The sequence below is a fragment of the Alligator sinensis genome, unplaced genomic scaffold, assembly GCF_000455745.1.
Source record: "Alligator sinensis unplaced genomic scaffold, ASM45574v1 scaffold860_1, whole genome shotgun sequence".
Lineage (NCBI taxonomy): Eukaryota > Metazoa > Chordata > Crocodylia > Alligatoridae > Alligator > Alligator sinensis.
This window is the reverse complement of record NW_005841923.1, coordinates 3,407,694-3,429,871: the sequence shown is the minus strand read 5'-3', so window position 1 is coordinate 3,429,871 and position 22,178 is coordinate 3,407,694. Positions and strand designations below refer to the sequence as shown.

The 22,178-nt window shown below is 39.9% G+C and overlaps 1 protein-coding gene across 5 annotated transcripts in view; it reads left to right on the top strand.

Moving 5' to 3' along the window:
* The window catches only part of CHD7 (chromodomain helicase DNA binding protein 7), a 166,381-nt gene that overhangs the window by 48,776 nt on the left and 95,427 nt on the right, over nt 1-22,178 (top strand). For 3 of the 5 annotated variants that reach the window (XM_006019130.3, XM_006019129.3, XM_025198510.1), the window contains one exon: nt 10,774-12,629. The exons of 1 other annotated variant lie outside the window; for it this stretch is intronic. In XM_006019130.3, coding sequence (XP_006019192.1) covers nt 10,947-12,629 — 1,683 coding nt within the window. In that variant the 5' untranslated portion in view covers nt 10,774-10,946. Of the gene's footprint in view, nt 1-7,108; nt 7,282-10,773; nt 12,630-22,178 lie in introns of those variants that run through there. One more of the 5 variants, XM_025198511.1, reaches the window with a different exon arrangement.

The following is a 22,178-nucleotide window of genomic DNA, read 5'->3' as shown; positions in this document are numbered from 1 at the left end:
TCTTCGCGGAGCTCGGATGGAAGCTCGCGACCCCTTAATCTAGATGCCAGCATAAAGGGGGCGAACCGGTCGATCGGCACCGGTTCTTCACTCTCCTGAGCACATCTTAGGCAACGGGCACACTACCGGGTGAGGGTCGGGTTTACTTCGCCCACTGGGTTGACTCTGGCGAGGGACACAGTGCCAAGGGGCCTGAACGGGACCTGCTCATCACCCATTATACACCCGAATGCTGCAGGGTGCAAATACACTTCCCTCTCTTTCGGGGCTCCGTCTTTGGAAGCTCCCTCTTCTCCCTTCAGTGAAAGACGTCCGCTGATAAATCTCTCACCCATTCCGCCTGCCTGGTGGTAAGCGATATGCGCCTCCAGTTCCATAAGGTTTTCTACTTGGGGTTTTCCACTGCGCCAAGGGCAGTTCTTAACTAATTCTAGCTCCAACATGCTTTCCCCTGATCCCATCCTTGTCGCCATGTGCGGGCCGGGAGCAGTCCGAGGCCCTTTTTTCGCGCGGCGGGCTGTGGCCAGCAGCCCAGACACGCCGGGTCAGGGAAGGCAGGTGGCACGCTAAAATTAGGCACGGACGCTTAATGGTTGTTTAAGATTGTTTACTTACACCGTAGATGGTCGCAGTGCAGGCTGGAAAACTTCCAGGAATACTTCGCTTAAGTCCCAGTTTAAGGACTCGGACAGAGCTCTGGATTCACTCACAATTCACTCACACGAAGTTTGCTAGGCTCCGTGGAACTTCTGCGTGCAGGGAAGGGTACGTCGAGGGATCGTTCGGCGACAGGGAGAGGCGAGAGGCTGATCAGACCCCTGTTGCCTTCTTGATATTCATGCTGGGTCCAATAGGCTCCGCAGCGCTTAGAGATCTTCACGAGATGTGAAGTCTCCTCCTGATGTTCGTGGAGTCCTCCAACTTGGGCGGAAACCACTCAAGCCTCTTATACGGCTAGCAAGCCAATCACTAGCCGCCACGTAGGAATAATTTAGAACTGACCAATAGTGGGGCAAGAATTTAAATACAAATGGCAGGAACTCCTTGCAACGTGCATTTCTTAGCTGCAGAAAAGAAATGCACCCTGCAAAGAAAGCTACAAACGGCGGGAAAATAATTTAGCAGTGCCGAAGCGCGCACAAACAAAAAATCACACCCTTGGGTTGTGACAATCACAAGTCAAGTTTTATCTTCAGAGCACTTTTTCTAGCCTCTCTCTTTGAGGTAAAGTGGTGTTTGATATAGTTCACCTACTGTTCCACATTGTAGGTACTTAACTACATTACATAAATAATAATCTCTCTGTAGCTGTCAAGTATTTCAGTAGTCTTTGAGGCCATCCTATTGTGTGAAAATACTGCTATTTTATCATAACAAATGAATTTCTCTGTTACTTAAAACAGAGATCCTATTTTGATAAATAAAGCTTTAGATATTCTGAACTAATGTTGGATTTATTTTGATATTTCCAAGATGATATGGATGGATATTGCATAAGTATTTCTAGTGGATATTAAAATGATATGTCTTTCAGGATAAGTCTAGTTGGTCGAGAACTAGTATTTTAATATTAAAAAATTCATCTGGCGAAGGATTGCTGTAAAATCCAAGTTGTGAAGACTTTTTAAAGAAAATAGCTGAGTACTAGGGGTGTGCAAAGTGGGCCCTATTCGATTCGGATTTGGCCTGAATCGGGGACAGTGATTCGATTCGTTGATTCAAATCACTGTCCCTTATTCGGTTCAGCCAAATCCAAATCTGCAGATTCTATGCTGATTTGGAGAAGCAGCAATTCGGACATAGACACAGCTTTAAATGTTGTTTTTTCTACATACCTCAAGGTACCAGGCATGGCTCATGAACACTGCAATAGTGTGGCGGATGGAGCACCCCACAGGAGTGCAGGAGACCCCCCTGCATGTTTGGTGGCAAACCTGGAAGTGGACCAAAAGTGCTTCTGGTTCACTTCTGGGTCTGATGCCAAGCATGCTGGGGGACCCCCCTGCGCTCCTGTGGGATGCACCATCTGCCCCAGCATCGCAGCATTCACAAGCCGTGTCTGGTACCTCAAGGTATGTAGAAAAGACATTTAAAGCTGTATCTATGTCTGAATCACTGAATCTCTCTGAATCAATTCAGAGGGTTCTGATTTGATTCAGAGAGATTAAAGGGCCCCCTGATTCAATCTGGAATTAGAGATTCAGCCGCCGAATCTCCACCAATCAAGTCGGGGACTGAAGCATCACACAGCCCTACTGAGTACTAACAGCGTCTCTTACAAATCCTGAAATTATATTCTAAACCTCAGTATCAAAACTTTAGCTTGATTGTGTAGCGCACTATTTTAGAACTACACCAATGTATATTTCTAGTAACATTAGCTCAGCCAGGTGACACATTTATTCATCTATTAGTTCATTCTTCTGTACTATAAGATGACACTGGCATGTTATGTGAACCTGCTTATTGCACTTACTATTGTCTTTCATTGAACACCAGTTACTTTAGGAACATGGACTACCAAGGTCCAGATTTTTAAAGGTGTCCAGGCATTGCTTGTCTGAGCACTGCAAAGCCAAAAGGTGAGATCCAGGGAGGCACCAGAGGAATGTAAACCTGACCTGTCCAACTGGCAGCCTGTGGACAGTATGCAGCCTGTGAGGGATTAAGCTGTGGCCCCTGGGCTCCCACCCGGCCATCACCCCCTCTATTCCTCCACTCCTCTGGCTTCCACTAGCTGCTACATTCTGCGTCTGCCTCAAGGGGTTGTGTGGCATGGCACAACACAGTGTGGGGAGCTCAGGGTGAGGGCAGGGTACAGTGCTGAGGGCATGCAGGCTGGGGGACGATGACCATGCTCCGCTCTGGTGTGTCCCATGGAGCTTGTGGCTCCTGCTGGCGTGGCCCATAGGACATATGCCCCCAGACTCCTTTAAGTTGGACAATTCAGTCTGGACAGCCTTTAGACTAATTCAGGGTGCAAAAAGAGACCAGGAAACCCTGCTTGGCTGCTGCCTGACTTTGGGGGCCCACACATTGATGAGGGCTTAAAATGTGTCTCCCTTTTACACTACATATATCCAGAGAGGCTTTTTCATGTGCGCCAAGGCTCCATTTGTACAAGCAGCTAGATACCCAACTCCTGCCCAAGATCCATTGTAGCTCAGAGACAGAGTGGTGTCTAAATTCTAAGTCCATGGAAGGGGCCAATCTGTTAAGCACTCTGAATATGCTCAGTGCACACCAAAGATGCTGTTTGGTATGAAGAATAGCAATCCCGGTGACTTCGTTTAAAAAAAAAAAAAATCTGGTAGTGGTGCTGGTGCCTATGTTCTGTGTAATAGCCAGGTATTACAGTGCTAGGCCAGGGATTGGGAAATGTGAGTACTGCCTTGGTCTGAGGGTATTCAAATATATCCCACCTCTGTCCTAACCACTAGGCTATAGAATATTCTTGAGGCAGTGCTCTTCATCCCTCCTGTTGAAGCTGGGTCACAAGGTAGCCAACATAGACATCATGAGGGAAGAAGAGAACAGCCAACAGGACTGTGACTTCGTACTCTAATACTGGGATAATTGCTTCTAATTTCTGCTGTCGGGATTCTTTGTTTTTATTCAGTTGATGTCTAACATGAAATCCATAAACAGTTCTTTTCTCTGTTCCCTGAATCTGAAAGGTGGAGGTTTCATCGTACTCCTGTAATTAATTCTTTCTATTGGCTCCATTTAGATAGTTCTCTGCTCAGCATCTGGGCAATCTAGATCAGCCTTTGGAGGTTCTTGGTTCTCCCCCTTCACTGTAAGGAGATTAGATACTGCTTTTTTACTGCCCTAACTCAAAGAAGCCTCATTTTGAGGCATTATAACACCAAATTTAGAGACGCCTAGATCTAGATCTCTAGATCTTGCCCTACATGACTGAGATGGCCAACTCCTGTTTACAAAAGTGACTTGGATACTTAAGTCTCACTTAAAGTTAGTAAAATTGTGGCCTTGCAACACTGAACCAAGTAATTTCTTATAGTTTTTTAAAGTATAGGCCATGGTAGCTGTTGAGGCAGACAAGGTTTCTAAGCAATTGACCTTCCCAGTTGAGGGGGAAATATCATCCTTGTTTTGATATGCAGTGTCTTTTGGCAGTCTTAAGGAATTGTAAACATAGGTTTTTAGATTATCTTCATCCAGCCTGCCCGGAACATAGACTTGGTTTTGTTGTCAAAAACTTTCATTAGAATATAGCCGTTTCTGATTATGTGTTAGTTAGGACTATGAAAACTTAGGCCCATTTCCATTTTCACATGCTCCAAACCTATGAAATTCCTATTTTTAGGAGATAATATTTTTTTCTGTTAATTTTCATGTGGGAAATACCTACCAAAATCCTTTCAGTTGATTTGAGTTGCAGATGTGGGGAGAGGACTTCATATTGTCTGGAATTTTAAAGTATTTTTAAATAGTTTTATGGTATAAATTTTTGAAGCTTAATACCAGAGTACAATCCAGTTTTAGTTCTGTCCAGATTAGTAAATTGGTTTTATTTGAGGCATTTGAGAACAATGTTTAATGGAGGGATTGCCAATCTCTGTGGCATATATGCCACAAGTAGCATAGGCAGCCTCTGCTTATGGCATGCAGCAGCCTAGGAGAGGAAGCAACTCCCCTGACAGATCAGGGAGGGAGCGGAAAACAGAGCAGCACATCAAACAGTGAGCACAAAGTAGGAAACAGAAAGCAGAACAACTGAACAGGCAGGAAACGTGTTGGGGAGTGTCATTAGTTTAATGAACATCTAAATCTGAGCAGCTCCCGATGAAATCCTACTCCTCCTGCTGTTCAAAATTCATCTCTTTTTAGCTGATCTTGAGAGAGATCAATGGAAAAAGACGTTGCTTAGACTAAAGCAATGGAAAGATATTGCTTAGACTATTCATGATAGAAGCATGGAGTGCATGTTTAGAAAATTTGTCTTTTTTGACATGGAATGTTTCAGATAATCCTCATGACTCCCTTAGGTGTTGTTGAGAACTTTTTTTCTTTTGGTGTAGAAAATTCATAGTTCAGTAACAGCTGTAAGTTCTAGGTTGTTTGTTCTCTCTGATGAAGGCTTGTTGAGCTGTTACGATTATTCAGCCTGTATTGTAGTCACCACTTCCTTCCAGTCCTACGTGGACCAGACTTTACGAATAACTTGTGGAAAAATGCTAGGACATGTAGTCTATTTCTATAGCCATATAGTTTGGGGTTTAAGAGAACCAAGAGCAAGTGCTGTCTGTGTCCAGTGACCAAAATAAAGAATCCTCTTTGTTACAGTGGGGTTCTCCTGTAATACGAGAGGAACATAAAGGAGGCAAAGGTTTTAAATTCTTATTGGGGGGGTTGAAAAAAGATGGCGTTTGACACCTGTTGTCAAATATGGCAGGATCTTTCAAATTTTAGTAGATCTCTAGTAGCCAGAGACTGGTTGGAAAGATGGAGGCTCTGAACAGGGTTCTAAGACCATACCATTTTTAGGGGAATTCATGTATCCATTTTCACCGTTGTGGCTAGAGCTATTCTTTCAGGATAACATTAACTTGGAAGAGAGGGGCAGGCATCTGTTGTTCAGCTCAGTCAAATAGCTGGTAATCTTTCCAAATAGTTCACACCTCGGTCCTCTTTCCTGCCAGGGGCAGGGGGTCGGACACGATGATCCATTGTGGTCCCTTCCGACTACAATTTATGAATCAATTAAAAATGTAGTTTCAGTTTAACTTGCCTACATTACATATGTAATGTTTGTTTCGGGTTTCCTTGTGTTAACATCTAAGTGCATAATGCATTTAATGCATACTGCAGTGTTGTCAAGATGTGTTCCCCAAAATATTTTGACTATGTAATTCAGCCAATTTATAGCAGGATAATTATGTGAAGAGGAGTAAAATGGCTTAATGGTTTCCTATTAGAAGTTCAGTCCTGGAGAACTGTTAAAATTTAGACATCACAATTGAGAGTAAAACTAAGACTTTTCATTTAGTGTACAACATAAACATTAATTATTTAAGTTAAACCCTTCAAATGAATATTTCACAAATATCTTTTCTGAAGATCAGCAGCTTTTTATAACTGAAGGCTGCAAAAGGTCTCCCACTTTAATTTGTGTTCTTGGAGGAAAAAACAGGGAGAACAAGATGAGATATTCCTGCTAGTTCAAAATGGGAGAGAAAAACAAAGATTTGAGGGTGAAATGCCTGCAAAACAGAATTAAGTCTAGATATAAATAAGGCCTTTTTATTATTATTTTTTGAAGGCACAAACCCAAACACTGACTTCAGACTTTTGGTTTAGCTATACAATGCAGCTAAACATTGTGCAGATATAACTGGTATCACGTGCAACCTCCCCTCAAAACCCTAATTACATGGTTGTTAAAGGTGCTAAGCATTTCCTGCTTAACGAACCTAAGTCTGTCTTATGCCCAATTCAGTTTTACGTTATTAATAGAAAGATGAACTAGCCTGTTTTTATAAAGAAGTAGTGCACTCAATATTAAGACAGTTTGGAATGTGACAGCAGTCAAGAAGTGCCATACACATAAACAGTATCAGCTTCGTATGCCAAGAATTTTTCACACCACTTAAATGTACCACAACTTTCTGATAGTCATGTGGAATATTGAAATTTTTAGTCTTCGCAAACGGTCTCTAGTATAATGAATTTTGCACTGATTATTAGGATCTGTTAGTAATGCATCTGTTCATTCTATTCAGGTGGTGAACTTTGTCACTTAAGTTTTATTCTTTCTTGGAAAAAAAATTGGGAAACCTGGATTGTTTTAGAGCATGGTTTTATTTAAAAGTAAGAGTTAAACTTTCTATACATTTTTTTTTTTTTTTTCCATCTCTTCCCTCACCCTCCCGTGCTCTAATATGTACCCATGCACACCTTGAAATTGCAGCTTCCTGGTTTCCTAAAGTCACTGAGCTGCTTTCTTCTTTTTCTTTTTTTACATGCTTTCCCTGGCTAATATTCTTAATCTTTGGTGATAATTGCATGGCACAGCCATGACCTCACCCTGAGCTCACCATGCCATGCTATACTGTGCACCAACCCCTGAGGTGGCACAGAACGTGGAAGCAGGAGGAGGGAGGGGCAGCCGGAAGACTCTAGCTGCTGTTGTAGCTGAAGTGATAGGGATTGGCAGCCAAGCAGTAGCCTGGGGACCACAACTTAATCCCTTGAAGGCTACATGTGGCTCATGGGCCACCAATTGAACAGTGCTGGTTTACTGCAAGAGCATTTCATGTAAGTAGCCCCTCTGAATTTATAAGAAATTTGTTTTACTGAGAGACACAAAAACCTAAGAGAAATTAATTTCTTAACTTCTTTTCTAAGATGTTGTTTTCATTTAAAAAATAGTATAAATGAAGTGGTTTAAAGATAGCTAAACTATTGCTTCAGTGGGGGCCACACTCTCACATTCAAATTAATTTTACAAATATATACATTTAATTTTTTTATTTAAAATGCTTCCCTTTAAACAAATGTTCTCATGCAGTGTTTGGAAGCCAAGCGTTGTAGTATGAACAGCTTGAAAGTAATTCTGATTTTGTTGTTGAAGATGAAAATGCATAATATATTATTAAAAGTATATTTTTGTTTTTACTAATTATACTATTTTTATAAGATTTTAAGCTTGCTTGTTTACAGTGTAACTTTTAAACGATACGATACAATTTAAAGTACAACATAATCAAGAAGCCAAATGGGTTCCTAGTTTACGGCATGCATTCTGTAATCTGAAAATTAGGGTACTTAGTTTAGCTTCTGACTGCCTGCTAGCTAATGTGGCCTTTCCAATCTACTTTCTATAGAAACTGGAGTCAAATGTGAAGAAATAAGGTGAGTTTAAATCATTAAACAAAATTTCTTACATTATTTTTACCAGTTTCCATGGCAATTGGAGCAAACACTGACCACCAGCTGAATGGAACTGACTTTGCTATTACTGGTGGCTGGAGCCTACTTGAATTTCCTTGGCAGGTCACTGACTATAAGATAGGCAATATAGTTCAAACTTTAATCTTTTATGCAATTGAACCCCTATTTCTGGAGATATGGAAAAGCCATGCAGGTTAATAAAGTGAGAATTATTATTTGTAAACTTCAGTTCTATTATCCCAAACTCTTTATCCTTATAAAAGATTCTGTCTGCATTGTGAATTTAACAAGCAAAATTGTTTCTTAAATGACACATGGATGAACAAATGAACTTTGTAATGTCAGATACCTGAAGGGTTAGATGATTGGGCAGGTTGAGCTATATTCTGTTTTACCTAAGCTGTGTTTGGCCAACCAGAAGGTGGTTAGGAAACAATGGTGGCTGTAAACCATTTTTTTTTTTTTTTTTTAAGGCTTCCCTGGAACTCTGGGTTTCTCAGCTTCTTGTGAAGAGACTAATGAGTTATTTGGAGACTAAAGAATGATGCCCAATTAACATGCATCAAGAACTTGGAGTAGCATAGTGTAAGAGCTGCTAAAATGGCCTTAAACCACTGGAGGGATTGCCCTACACATGGTTAATATTCACAGTGTCAGTTTAGCCTGGTTTATTTCAGCAGCCACCAGACTGTACCAGTGAAGGAAGGCCTCTGCTCCATTGGAATTTCTTTCACATTAAGTTTTTGTTAATATTTTAAATATTCTACCATTTTTTAATTTTGAAATTTCAAATAAAACCTGTATTGTAACTTGGACACCTAGATGGAATTTCAGTACAGAAATATATGAGAGACTTAAGAAATTTGCCATAAACAATTTAGATGATTAGGCGATAGCATTGCTTAGATCAGGGTTTAAAGGTAGACAAAGAATATCATACAAAATAGGACCTGTTCTAAGTTTTGCTGCTTTACGATGCATATGGAACTCTGAAAAGTGTTTTAAAGATAAATGCAGGAAATCTGCTGATGCTTTTTCATACTGAAATATTCCATGTTTTTGCTGGGGAAATGTGTTGGTCAGAGGATGCGTAATGCTAGCAGGCAGGCTAAGAAGAAGACAGGGATGTTGAAACTTGTTCTTTTGCAAAATATTGTACTTCAATGTAGTTTAAATAGGAGTTTATAGAAATGGTTTGGTAGGGTTTTTTTTGTTGTTGTTCTCAGACTGTTTTGATAACTTCAAACATAGATTTTTCAACTGGAATGATAACAAAATAACTCCAGGTGTGAAATAGTTATTTTGGTTACAGTTACTGTGTAGTCTTAACTGTTGGGGTAAGTGACAGGATCTGAATTTTAAGAGCAAAAAGTGTTGGGCTAGACTTTTGTTTAGGTCTACTCTTTATCAAAGCAAAACAGGCACAATCTTGTTTGCAGACCATACTTAAGAAAATGTCATTCATGCCCTCCTAAAACTAATCTGACCTATGTGACTATCTTAACAAATGGGAACTTCCTTAAACAATTTTCTTTAAATGTAGTGACCTGTTACTTTCTTTTGTTCTTCTTATGTGCACTTACACTTAAGAACTGTCATTTAGTGGGTCAGACTATTGGTCCAGCAAGCCTAGTATTCTGTGTCTGAGGCAGAGCATGGATGCTCCAGAGGAGGTTGAACAGAGCATGTGCAAAGTGTTTCACACCCTGCTCCTCTCCCATTTACAGCTTTCAGCATTCAGATGTATAGGAAGCTCTGACTCTGAGGCTGCACTCCTGTCTACCATATTCAATACCTACTGATGGACCTTTCCTCCAAAACTACTATTTGGCTGATGCATATTATATGACTTGTTTAAATTCTTAAACCGTAGCAGTTCTCTGTTGGAGTTTTATGTTTAATTTGAGAATGCGTCTAGCAGATTCCAGTGCTGTCTTTGGAAGCATTTTCATATGTATACACAAATATACACAGTTGTTACAGGTAATCAGTTTGCTTGAAGGTGAATAATGAACCCCAATTACTGAATTTCCTTTGTTGCCAACGGATAAAATGTGATTATAGATTTGATGTGCAATGCGAGTAAAACAATGGATAATTAGAAATCTGACTTCTCTCATATTGTAGTAGCCAGTTGTGACCTATATTTGTATGAGTAAAATGCATGAAATTTTTCCGGGGGTATAGGTTGTAGCCATGTGGGTCTAAGGACATAGGCAGACAAGCTTCTTTTGGACACCATTTGAGTTGGTCTAATAAAAGATATCAGATTTACCCAAGGAACCTCCTCTGTAATTTTTCCATAAATGTACAGTTCTATAAATCTCTAGGTTTCAGAACGGTCAACACTTCAGGTGTTTGAACAATCCTGTTGTCTATTTAACTAACTTCAGCTTATCATAGGCCTTGATGCTGCTGCTTGCTCATCTGATTACACTGCTCAGGGGAATCAGGTTAAGGACATGCTGTTGGTAACTAGAGCATTTTCAGGGCTTTAGTTCGGCAGATGGGCTGCTTGGCTATATTCATACATCTGCCTGCCTGCTGTGGCAGCTGCTGCTGCTGCATGTTGTGTTCTTTTGTTCTGTTCCATCCAAGAATGGAACACTAGGAAGTGTAGTGAATAGATTAATTTAAGGTTAAGGTTGGTGTTTTGCTTGCTTCCTAACTCCCTATCATAATAAAGCTTCTGCTTGAAGTTAATGACTTTCTTAAACTGAAATAGATTTTAAAATACATTTTAAAATACAGGAAATGAAACTAGCTAGTATTTTCTGACGCTATTAGGTGTATGTTTTATATTATCTGACAGCTTTATTATTTGTTTCAAATTTCATTTTTTTTTCTTTCTTCTAGGACTGGCAACCCGACTTTGCCTGACACTGCATGGTCCAAAAGAATTAAGGAATTATGGAATGACATGAAGGAGATTAGTTAGGATTAAAGGCTTTGAGGACAAGCACCTCAGTGAGGTGAAGCACAGACTAGCATTCTAGTTGTAGCTCTTAGGAGCTTTGTGCTGAAAAAAGATGGCAGATCCTGGAATGATGAGTCTGTTTGGAGAAGATGGTAATATCTTTAGTGAAGGGCTGGAAGGTCTTGGAGAATGTGGATATCCTGAAAATACAGTAAATCCCATGGGTCAGCAAATACCCATGGATCAAGGATTTCCTTCTTTACAGTCATCTCTTCACCATCCTCCTACAAATCAAAATCAAGCAAAGTTAACCCACTTTGATCACTATAATCAATATGAACAGCAAAAAATGCATCTGATGGATCAGCCTAATAGAATGATGAGTAATGCCCCTGGGAATGGTATAGCATCTCCTCATTCACAGTACCACAACCCTCCAGTTCCTCAGGTTCCTCATGGCAGTGGCACTGGTGGTCAGATGGGAGTCTATCCTAGCATGCAGAATGAAAGACATGGGCAACCGTTTGTAGACAGTGGTTCCATGTGGGGACCACGGGCAGTTCAGGTGCCAGACCAGATAAGAGCACCATACCAGCAGCAGCAGCAGCAACAACAACCTACACAGCCACCACAAACACCTTCGGGACCCCCTGGACAAGGCCATCCTCAGCACATGCAGCAAATGGGAAACTACATGGCTCGTGGTGATTTTTCAATGCAACAGCATGGTCAGCCACAGCAGCAGAGGATGAACCAGTTCTCTCAAGGCCAAGAAGGCCTTAATCAGGGAAATCCTTTTATTGCCACCTCAGGACCTGGCCACTTGTCTCATGTGCCCCAGCAAAATCCTAGCATGGCACCTTCTTTACGACACTCAGTCCAGCAATTTCACCACCATCCCCCCACTGCTCTCCATGGAGAATCAGTAGCCCACAGTCCCAGATTCTCCCCTAATCCCCCCCAGCAGGGTGCTGTTAGGCCGCAAACACTTAATTTTAGTTCTCGGAGCCAGACGGTACCCTCACCTACTATAAACAACTCAGGGCAGTATTCTCGCTATCCTTACAGTAACCTAAATCAGGGATTAGTTAATAATACAGGGATGAATCAGAATTTAGGCCTTACAAATAACACTCCAATGAATCAATCTGTACCAAGATACCCAAATGCTGTAGGATTTCCATCAAACAGTGGTCAAGGACTAATGCACCAGCAGCCCATTCACCCTAGTGGCTCACTTAACCAAATGAACACACAAACTATGCACCCTTCACAGCCTCAGGGAACTTATGCCTCTCCACCTCCCATGTCACCTATGAAAGCAATGAGTAATCCAGCAGGTACCCCTCCTCCACAGGTTAGGCCTGGTAGTGCTGGAATACCAATGGAAGTTGGCAGTTATCCAAATATACCCCATCCTCAACCATCACACCAGCCCCCTGGTGCCATGGGAATTGGACAGAGGAATATGGGCCCCCGAAACATGCAACAAAGTCGTCCATTTATGGGTATGTCTTCAACACCACGGGAGATGGGTGGGCACATGAGACCAAATGGTTGTCCAGGTGTTGGCCTTGCAGATCCACAAGCAATACAAGAACGACTGATATCTGGCCAGCAGCATCCTAGTCAGCAGCAGTCTTTCCAACAGCAAATGCCAACCTGTCCTCCCATGCAGCCTCATCCAGGGATACATCATCAGTCTTCACCGCCACCACCACATCCACATCATCAGCCTTGGGCACAGCTTCATCAGTCACCACAAAGTACACCACAGAAAGTGCCTGTCCTTCAGGTAAGTCATGTCCAGCAGAAAGAAAATTTTTAAAATAATAAATACAGTTTTCAACTTTTGAGACAGGTTTCTGCTCTACATTAATGATTCTGCCTGTGGCCATTGAGGGTGATGTAACTCTCCTGTTTTACTTAATTTTATTAATTTGCAATGTCTTACCCAAACTTTGTTTTGCCTGTGCTCTTCTGATAGTTTTAATAAGATAAATCTGCAATATATTTAAACAGTAAGTATCAACTTATCTTGAATATAATAATTGTTTTGTTATGGTGAATCTGTCAAGGAAAAGTTGAAAGTTTGCATCTAAACTTTCACGGTACTCTTAAGGATTTTCACATTTTCTGTAGGAAAGTCCATATCATGAATTTGTCCTACTTAGTTTATTCAGATATGGCATACAAAATTCACATGCCCTAGCACTAAATGGCACCCCTGGTAACTAGAGATGAGCAACCTGGTGTAGCTAAAATAAGAGCAGATATCAATCCTAGCCCCCAATCCTAGCCCACATTCAAGGTTTGGATGAGTGGAACACAATTTGCATTTTACTTGGTCTCCCAATTTCCCATTCCACTTAAAATAGAACTGTTCCACAGCGCTGTCTCTAGGGGGCTGGCAAATCAGGGCAACTGCCCCGGGCCATGCGGACAGTGCCGTACAGGCCCCACTACGGCCGCTCTATGCGTTGTTCTATTCCAGAGGCTGAAAGCATAGCAACTCTTGAGATTCTCTGAGTTTTACAGCCCAACTTAGCAGGTTTGACTAGGCATATATACACTTACATACCTCAAGTTTTCTCTTGGTTTAAAGTGCCCTCATCAAATGAACAGTTTCGGTGTTGACTGTATAGGTGTTAAAGGGGCCATAGAAGTATAGATTCCATTTTTTTTTAGCCACTGATTATATATCAGAAAATAATCTCAAGTAGTTCTACTCATAACTATTTGGAGCTAATTGTTGGAATGCGGTCATAAGGGTACAATGAGACAATAAGCTCAATAAATCATCTAAATAGCTGTCCCAGCCAATGTCCCAGGACTTTATGGAAAGCAGCTGCTCAGCAGTCACTTCCATTACTGCCTGCCGGCTGCTTCTGTTAGCTACTCAGCACAGCATGGGATGGATTTGGGAATCAGATGCATATACTGGAAAGAGGCAGCTGGCAAGGAGTGGTGGGATGCAGCCACTCAGCAGCTGGGGGAGGCTCCCACATTCTCTGGGGATGAAGAGAAACTGGGAAGGGGGGGAATTTGGGACAAATCCTAGGGTAGGTGAAACCGTGAATGGGAATAAGGAGGGAGGAGTCCTGTGAAGAGAGGTGGAAAGTTTGTATTGAAAAGAAATGGTCCTGTGAGACAAAAAAGAAGCAATCATAATTATAGAGGAGGAGAGATGGGGAGTAAGGACAAAATGCAAGAAGCAGAGAAAAGAATATGGGCTTGGAGATGGTAGGAAGAAAAAAATCAAGAATCAAAATTGGAAAGTATACTCTCAAGAACATATTGGAAGATGAGCAAAGGAATAAAGAAGAGATGGAATGAAAAAGAATGGGTGGAAAATGGCCAAAAAAACTATCAAGTGAATATCTGTCACAAATGGAAGTTTTAGGTGGGAAGAAGGTTAGATGACATTCCATTATTAAATTGCACTGAATGATCATTGTTTTATTAAAACTGTTGTAATCATAATTCTAGAATTTATTTGGTGTTTCTTTTTGATGGAATGTCAGTTACAGGTTTGTAACAGTATCATGCTTGGAAAGGGGTTTGGAAACTATGCTGGCTTTAATGTAAAAAGTCTACATAGCACTTCTGAACCTTTGGATAGGGTGGGATATAAATCTAAAAAAACCCCAACAAACAAATAATAGCGTATGAGTGGGAAAATGTTCCCAGATATGCTTTAGAGAGATTGTTCACTGTTTGTTAACCTTGAAATGGCCATTCTGGCTGTGGTAAACAAAAAGACATTTCTCCTCCTTCTCTTCCCTCCCTCTCCCCCCCCCTAAAACAAAAAAAGGGTTATAAAGAGGGACCTACTGAATGCACAGCAGCAGAAGTGGGGCGCACTGTGGCTCCTTTAATCTTGCAGGTTCCTTTGTGCGCTCCCGCTGCCCCGCACTGATTGGTGAAGGGGCCCTGCTTGCAGATCGCTCTTTAGCAGGAAGGTGAAAACTGCGGTTTTAAATATGGTGCCATTTTTGCCTCCCACCGCTGGTTGTCTAAGGGGCCCCAGGTGGCCCTGCTGGCTTGCTGCTGACTGGCAGGGAGGCAAACACAGCACCATGTTTAAAACCGTGGTTTTAGTTTCCCTTCTGATCATGAGGGAGTGGCAGGGCCCTCCGCTAAGTGGTGAGGCCCTCCCAGAGCGGGTGGGAAGATAGGAGGGAAAAGGGGTGAGGTGCACATGGGGGAACATGCAAGATTAAAGGAGCTGCCATGCACTCTACTTCTGCTGTGAATTTGGTAGATCCCTAGTTTTTAAATATACCTCAGTTGATCAGTGGTCCTAAACTGTATATACATACCTGGAAAGAGGTGAGAATGATGAAAGTTGATTAATTAATTAAAAATAAGTGAAATAAATGCGAATAGCTGTTAGGTGTAAATTAAGGTCATATGGTATAGATCAAGTACTTTGTGGCTAGACAGATTCACTCTTCAGTAGAAAATGTAGTTTTTAATAATTTGAGTAAATTTTAAAATAGAAGATTAAGTTTCTTAATGAGCTATAATTCTTTTAACATAATTATCCATTAACCAATGCAACAAGTATTGAGAGATGTAGTATGCAGCTTGGCTTGGCTTGGCTTGGGTTGTCATGCCATACTTACCCTGACAAGGGTGCCTTCAGATATATGAATGTTCTTGTTCTTTTGCTTTAAAACTAACTAAGAAATACAGAACTAGCTTGTATTTGTATCTGTTGATCTCATATGGCCTGCTTCTTTCTTTGACTAGAAACTGGAATTCATGAAAGCATGGGTTTTTTTGAAGTAACTCTTCTATTTTTGTTATACTGAAATACCTCATCAGAAAAAATGAGGGGTCATTGTACAACTTAGAAATTAGTGAAGAACATTTCAGTAATATTCTCACTGTTTATAATCTGGTTTTATCTTGATTATAATGCTTATGGTAAAATGGGTGACTTCTATACAGATACTTTAACAGGAAGGGTAATAATTTTTTACCTTCTCTATAATGTAAGAGCCAATTTAAAATTTATAGCACTCTAGAGTTGTAAACACCTTTTCTTGTTTAAAACTGCCAACACAATCTCTTGTCTTCGAGAGTGTGACAATGGTCTAAGAATCCTTATCATTCTAGGTCACCCATTGAAATCTAGACCAGATCAGGAGATTGTAAATAGCTCTTTGGCTTATTGGGAATAAGTTGTAGGTTTCAATTCAGTTCCTTGCAGGCAGCTGTTCATATCACAAGTCACTGCTGTAATTGGTACCACTGTAGTCAAAGAGGGTGGTGATAGAGTGGGTGTAGAGGCTCCTCTTCATCAAGATTTGGATGTGCAGAGAGAGGTATGATATAAAACTTTTCATAACAGTAATGAATAATTTGAAGACTTCGACAGACAATATTTAAGACTAATCATGTTTCATGAGCACTCAGTGATCTATACTGTAGTAGTTGAGCATAGGAATCCATTGAGGAACAGGTCATGGAGGCTTTGTACAGATGTCAGGAAATTAAATTTGAGGAATGCTATGATAAACACTATAACGTTATTAGGAATACTTATCAAGGTGCTTCATTACTATCTGATGGTATCTGTGTGAAGTGCTAATGCAGTGTTCCTAGTTGGATGCGTTGTACTGATTATCTATGGGTTTGTAATAACATCAATTTCAGGTAGCTGACTATAATCACTAGTTGAATGCAACAGTACAACTGGCAGAGAAATATTATTGTCCCTGCTTCTTGGGTTCAGGGCTACAGGAATATAGACTTTTGACTCATCACAATAGCCCTTGTGATGCATCTATTCTTGTTAATGTTTGTGTGTTGAAGTCTCAACCTTTAATAGCCTGTGATTGGACTGGCTATATCTGAATAAAAAGGAATATTCAATCTATGCTGCTTAGAATATGATGATTTCCCCAAGTCTGGTTTATAGTCAGTTATACACCAGAAAGAGCAAATAGGTTTATGTAACTTGCATGCTGGGAAGATTAAATGTTGTATTCACCTACTGGCTTAATTTTTATGGTGTGAGGGTAGGGCTGTAGCTGGAAAAGTGACAGTTATGTCACCTTACTGATCCATTATTTACATCACCATTTATCCTTGGATTTGTCTACCAAACTTAATATTTTGTTTAGCCATATGGTGAGCCCATAAGATTAAAAACCCGGGCTTTTTCATTATTAAATATTTAGTTTAAGCAATGTCCTACTGCTTAGAGAAAAAAGATCAAGTATTTACTTTTCTGCTCCAGCATGTCTGTAGTTTTTTCATTGTATGCTTTTTAAAAATGGGATTTTAAGGTTTTGGGGTTTTTTTTAAGTTTTTGTTTTTGATCTTCCTATTTCTGGTACAGAAGCTAATGTAAGAAGTACCATACTGGGTCAGATCAATGGTCTGTCTGACCCGGTATTCTGTCTCCCAACCATGGCAGAAGTGGAGTTTCTTTAGGGAGAGCACTGAACCAGACACATCTAGAGTGATCCATCCCCTGCTCATTTCCCTCACTGGCATCCACCATTATTGGTTAGGGAAGCCAGTGGAAACATTTCCAAACATTCTGTTCAACAGCTATTAATAGATCTATTATCCATTAATTTGTCTAGTTCCTTTTTAAACCTGGCTTTGTTCTCTGCCTCTACTACCTCCTGTGGCAATGAATTCCACAAATTAACTGTTGCATAAAAAGTACTTCTCATTAGTTTTAAACCTGTTTCTTGCTAATTTTAGTGGGTGCCTGCTACTTCTAGTATTCTGGGACTTGGGGAATAACAGCTCCCTATTCATTTTGTCCACACCCTTCATAATTTCATAGACTTATCATATCCCCCACCCCAAGCCTTCTCCTTGCCAGACTGAAGAGCCCTAGCCTTTTTTGTTTCTCTTGGTTTGGCAACTGCTCCATACCCCTGATTGTTTTGGTTACCCTTCTCCCTACCTTTTTCAGTTCTGGAAAACAGAAAAGGACTGTGCCATTTTTTCAAATGTGATTTGCACAACTGTATACAGTATTTAAGAGGTGGGCACACCATGGATTTATATAATGGCATGACAGTGTACTCTGTTCTGTTTTCATTTCCAATGTTAATGATGCCCAACATTTTTTTCTGGCTTTCTGGTAGCCATGGCACACTGAGCTTATGTTTTGAGAGAGCTGTCTACAGTGAATCCAAGGTCTCTTCCCTGAGTCATAACAGCTAGTTCAGAACCCAGGACTGTGTATGTATTAATTGAGGTATTTTTTCCCATGTGCATTTTCTTGCACTTACCAACATTGAAGTTCACCTGCCATTTTTTTGCCAGCTCACTTAGCAGTGCATGATGCTGCTGGCAATAAGTGGCAATTATACTAGGTACCATTCTACCACAACAGATAGCAGAAAGCAGTAGTTGGTGGTTGCAGTCTTAGCTGTCTTCCCTCCCCAACCTTCCCTCAAATGTTTCATTAGACCTGAAGTCAAAATGAGGGACGGGGCAAATTCTGGCCAATCAGAAAATTCTCTACTGATTTGGGTATGAAGATTGACCGTGGGAAAACTTCCATGTCTTTCTGCTGAAGCCAGCTGCATGTTTCATTGAGAGCCCACATCAGCCAAAATGTGTGCATGTACTGTTCTCTCCTTCCCTTCCTACCCAACTTTGGCTGTATTTTTTTCAGTGTGTTAAATTAAAATAAACTTTCAGCAGTAACCCCTGCTCTCTGCTAGCTGCCACGCCAGAATTGATTCAGGAAACTAAGTCCCTGCCAGTCAGCAGCACTGGAGGAAAATTATTCCACCAGAACTGGAAATTAAAGAATATCTGTACGACCAGGGAGCAAGATGAGCACAGAAGAAAGTATGTGAGAATGGTAACTTGTTTAAAAGGATTTAAAGAGGTACCGTGTTTTACATTTGGATGAGGAATAGACCAAAATAAAATTAGAATTTGATATTTTTTTTTATTCAAGAAAAACAATTAGGTTCAGCTGTTTTCAGTTGTAAGAGCATGGAAGATATTTGACATTTTCTTAAGTTATATTGGCAAGATATCTTCTCTTTGTTTTGATAGTATTCTTTCACATAATATATTGATGCCAATTATTTCCTTTTATGGAAAAAATATAAAAGCTCAAGCTATAAAACTGTAGCATGTTTATGAATAATTAGGAAAAATGTATGGCCCCGTAAGAATTGTTTGCATTTTTCACTGAGGGCATCTTGGGATTTAACTCTGCATGTAAAGTTTACCCTCCCCTATTTCAAAGGGAATAAAGACGACTATATATACATTCATCTAAATAAGAGATTAGAGACTGGCTCTTGAGTGTATATGCCCTTGGGCTAAAGTCTTTGTTTATAAAAAATAGAGTTGAGGAGGTACAACTGATTTTGGTGAGAAACCTTGTTAGGAGCATTCTGCCCCCTCAGGTGCTATAAGTTGACTGGATGAAAGTAATTTGTGCCATTAAATTATCTGTTCATGAAGCTGGCTGAAGCCAGTTTGCAGTATTAGCATAAAAATACAAGTCCACAACAGCATGCTGATTTGGTAGACTGTAGAGTCACCTGACCTGTTCTTAGAGGCTAATGTGTTGATTGTGGACAGTTTGAAAAGCTGGTCTGGATTTTTTTTTCTGGAATAGTGAAGCTAAGAATCTTTAGAACAATGAATTTTTAAAAAGCAATTATTGGATGATTGTTATGTATATAATTACTTAACTTGTAAATGATCATGCTATTTGGCATTTTATGTACTAAGTGGTTTAGATCAGAGCTCTTGGTCTACCATTCTAGTCTTGTAAAAGCAGCAAGTTTGTTGTCTTTTGGACATGAATATAAATCTTTTCTTTCTATTTTTATGTTTTTTCAGAACTGCAAAAGTCTGTTTTCTAAACTGAAATCTGGTATTTTAATGCACATCTCAATGTCTGTGTGGCCAGCAGCTGAACTAAATATAATGGAAGATTGGTGTGAATAGGAGAGGTATTTGATCTTTAAAATATGTGGACAATCCTAGTAAAATATGACTTAGATTTAAAATTTGATAATCATATGCCATCCTTTCTTGAAACAACATGAAAAAAAGCAACAAAAAATAGTTCTCTAAAAATTTGTGGGGCATCAATTTGTATAAAATGAATATGAACTTCCTATTTTAAGGCAGGTGCATTTTTGCATTCTGGTTTGAGGTACTGTGAATTTCTATAAATTTCTCCTACCCTCCTTCTAAGGGTGAATATATCCAAATTCCCCGTACTTTGGGATCTGGGCTCTATAGCCTGCTTTTTATGGGAGTTTTTTTTGTTAGTCTCCACTTGAGGGAGAAACATGCAGATGCTGAGTTCAGTGGGTCAAAGCAGCACTTGACCTTTGGTCCTCGCCCTTCTCCCCCACCTCCCCCCAAATTAATGTAGCTTTTGAAATAACAATTGGAAGGGACATATTAACATGATTAAAATGGTCATAAAGCCACAAAAGTTATTTTAAAAAGAAACACTTCAACTTCAACTGACCTTCAGAAAATGTTCCCCAAGACATTCTAATTTAAACATCATGATAAGCAGCGTATATGAGGTGGTTTTTGCTTCTACAAATTCACGTTCTTTACCTGCAGAATGCAGTAAGACTGAATTTGTGACATCAGTCTGGAGAAATTTGATGCGGCTTCACTGCAAGGGAGAAAAGAATTAGAAGATTGCCAGTTGAGAAAAACACTCGGTTAATAATTCTACAAAACTATCAAAACAGGCGAACATATAAAAATACATCTCATGGGTAGTTTTAATGTTTGGCTTAGGAGCAAATTGCTGCTTATACCAACGTTTTAACATACCATCTGCAAATATTTAGTTCTTTTTTCCTATAGAGATCTACAATTTGGAGTCAAATGTGTCCCTTAGTTTCTTAGATGTGAAAAACGAAATAAAACCTTAGTTGTGCACACTTGCATAGAATCATCATAGAAATCTAGGGTTGGAAGGGACCTCAGGAGGTTATTTAGTCCAACTCCCTGCTCAAAGCAGAACCATCCCCACCTATATCATCCCAGCCAATGCACTGGATGAAGTGAGCTGAGCTCATGCATCTCTGATTCAGTTAGTCTATAAAATACATCTCTACCCGGCCTTCTTATTGTTGACAGTACAGTTACCTGGCATTATACTTTGTTGCTGCTATGCTATCTAACTTCAACTTTTTTGTCCCCTCTTAACCTTTTCTGTACATAATAAAATCAAGTTAAAGCTGTGTCTGGGTTTCTGATTTTTTTTTTTTTTTTTTTTTTTTTAAGTCCCATTTTCTTTATCTTGCTCAGTGCTTCATCACAGTGTACATGATTGATGAGTATATAATCAGTAGGTAAATAGTTGTATCATTTGCTCTATTACAATGACCCAAACGCAAACAAAATCCTGAGTCTGTTCCTAGCTCTCTTGGAAAAAAATGCCCGCACGCACTGTTCTTACTTGCTTTCTGTTGGAAATCTCTAGAATGCACATTTAACATTTCCAACCATTTCTCTACAAAAGTGAAGGTTAGAAACCTTTTTTTTAATGAAACATGGAACTCTAAAGTGAACTTGACTTTCAGGCGTTGGGACCTCAAGAAAAAGATACTAAATATCAGGAGGTTCACAGCTCTCGGGAACAAACCCAGCTTTTCTGTCCTCCCGGGTTGAATGTTCTTGACAAGGAATCCACAACACAAATTTCCCTTAAATGTATATTCAGACTACCAGTATTCTTCTCATGGCGTCTTTATGCATTAGTAAAATATTATTGAGAAACAAAAAACTCTGACAGACACTTTTTTCCCCAAAAAAGTTTGAGCTTTTCCAAGAAATGTTGCTGTTATTATTTTTTAAAAAAACAACAGCAGCATACAATTTGAATAGGGGAATACTTTTAAAGACTCTTGCAGATAGAGCTCAACTGTATCGTTATTCAAATGATGCTGCACTAGCAGCTCTTGTAACTCAACAAACAAATGACATTCTTCGTAAGTGCTAGAAATTCTCTTTCTGAAGTGCTATGCCAAATAATGTTTGGGGTTTTTTTATTAAGATCATTGCTGTTTTAGTTACAGAAGGATAATTATGTCTTTGATTAATTTATACTTAAATATTTCCATCTCTTGCAGAGGGCATGACAGACTTGATTGGAAGGATCAATTCCTTCTGGTGAACTTAATGACTGCTTGTGCAGAGGCTTTTTGTTATTACCTCTTCTACATGGCATCCATGAAATAGTTATAGAAAAAATAAAAGGTTTCTGCATATTTTAAATGTAGTTATACCAAAACTAACCGTTGTAATAGGAAAAAATGATCCAGTATACCAGTTAGGATTGGATTGGGGGGGGGGGGGGGAG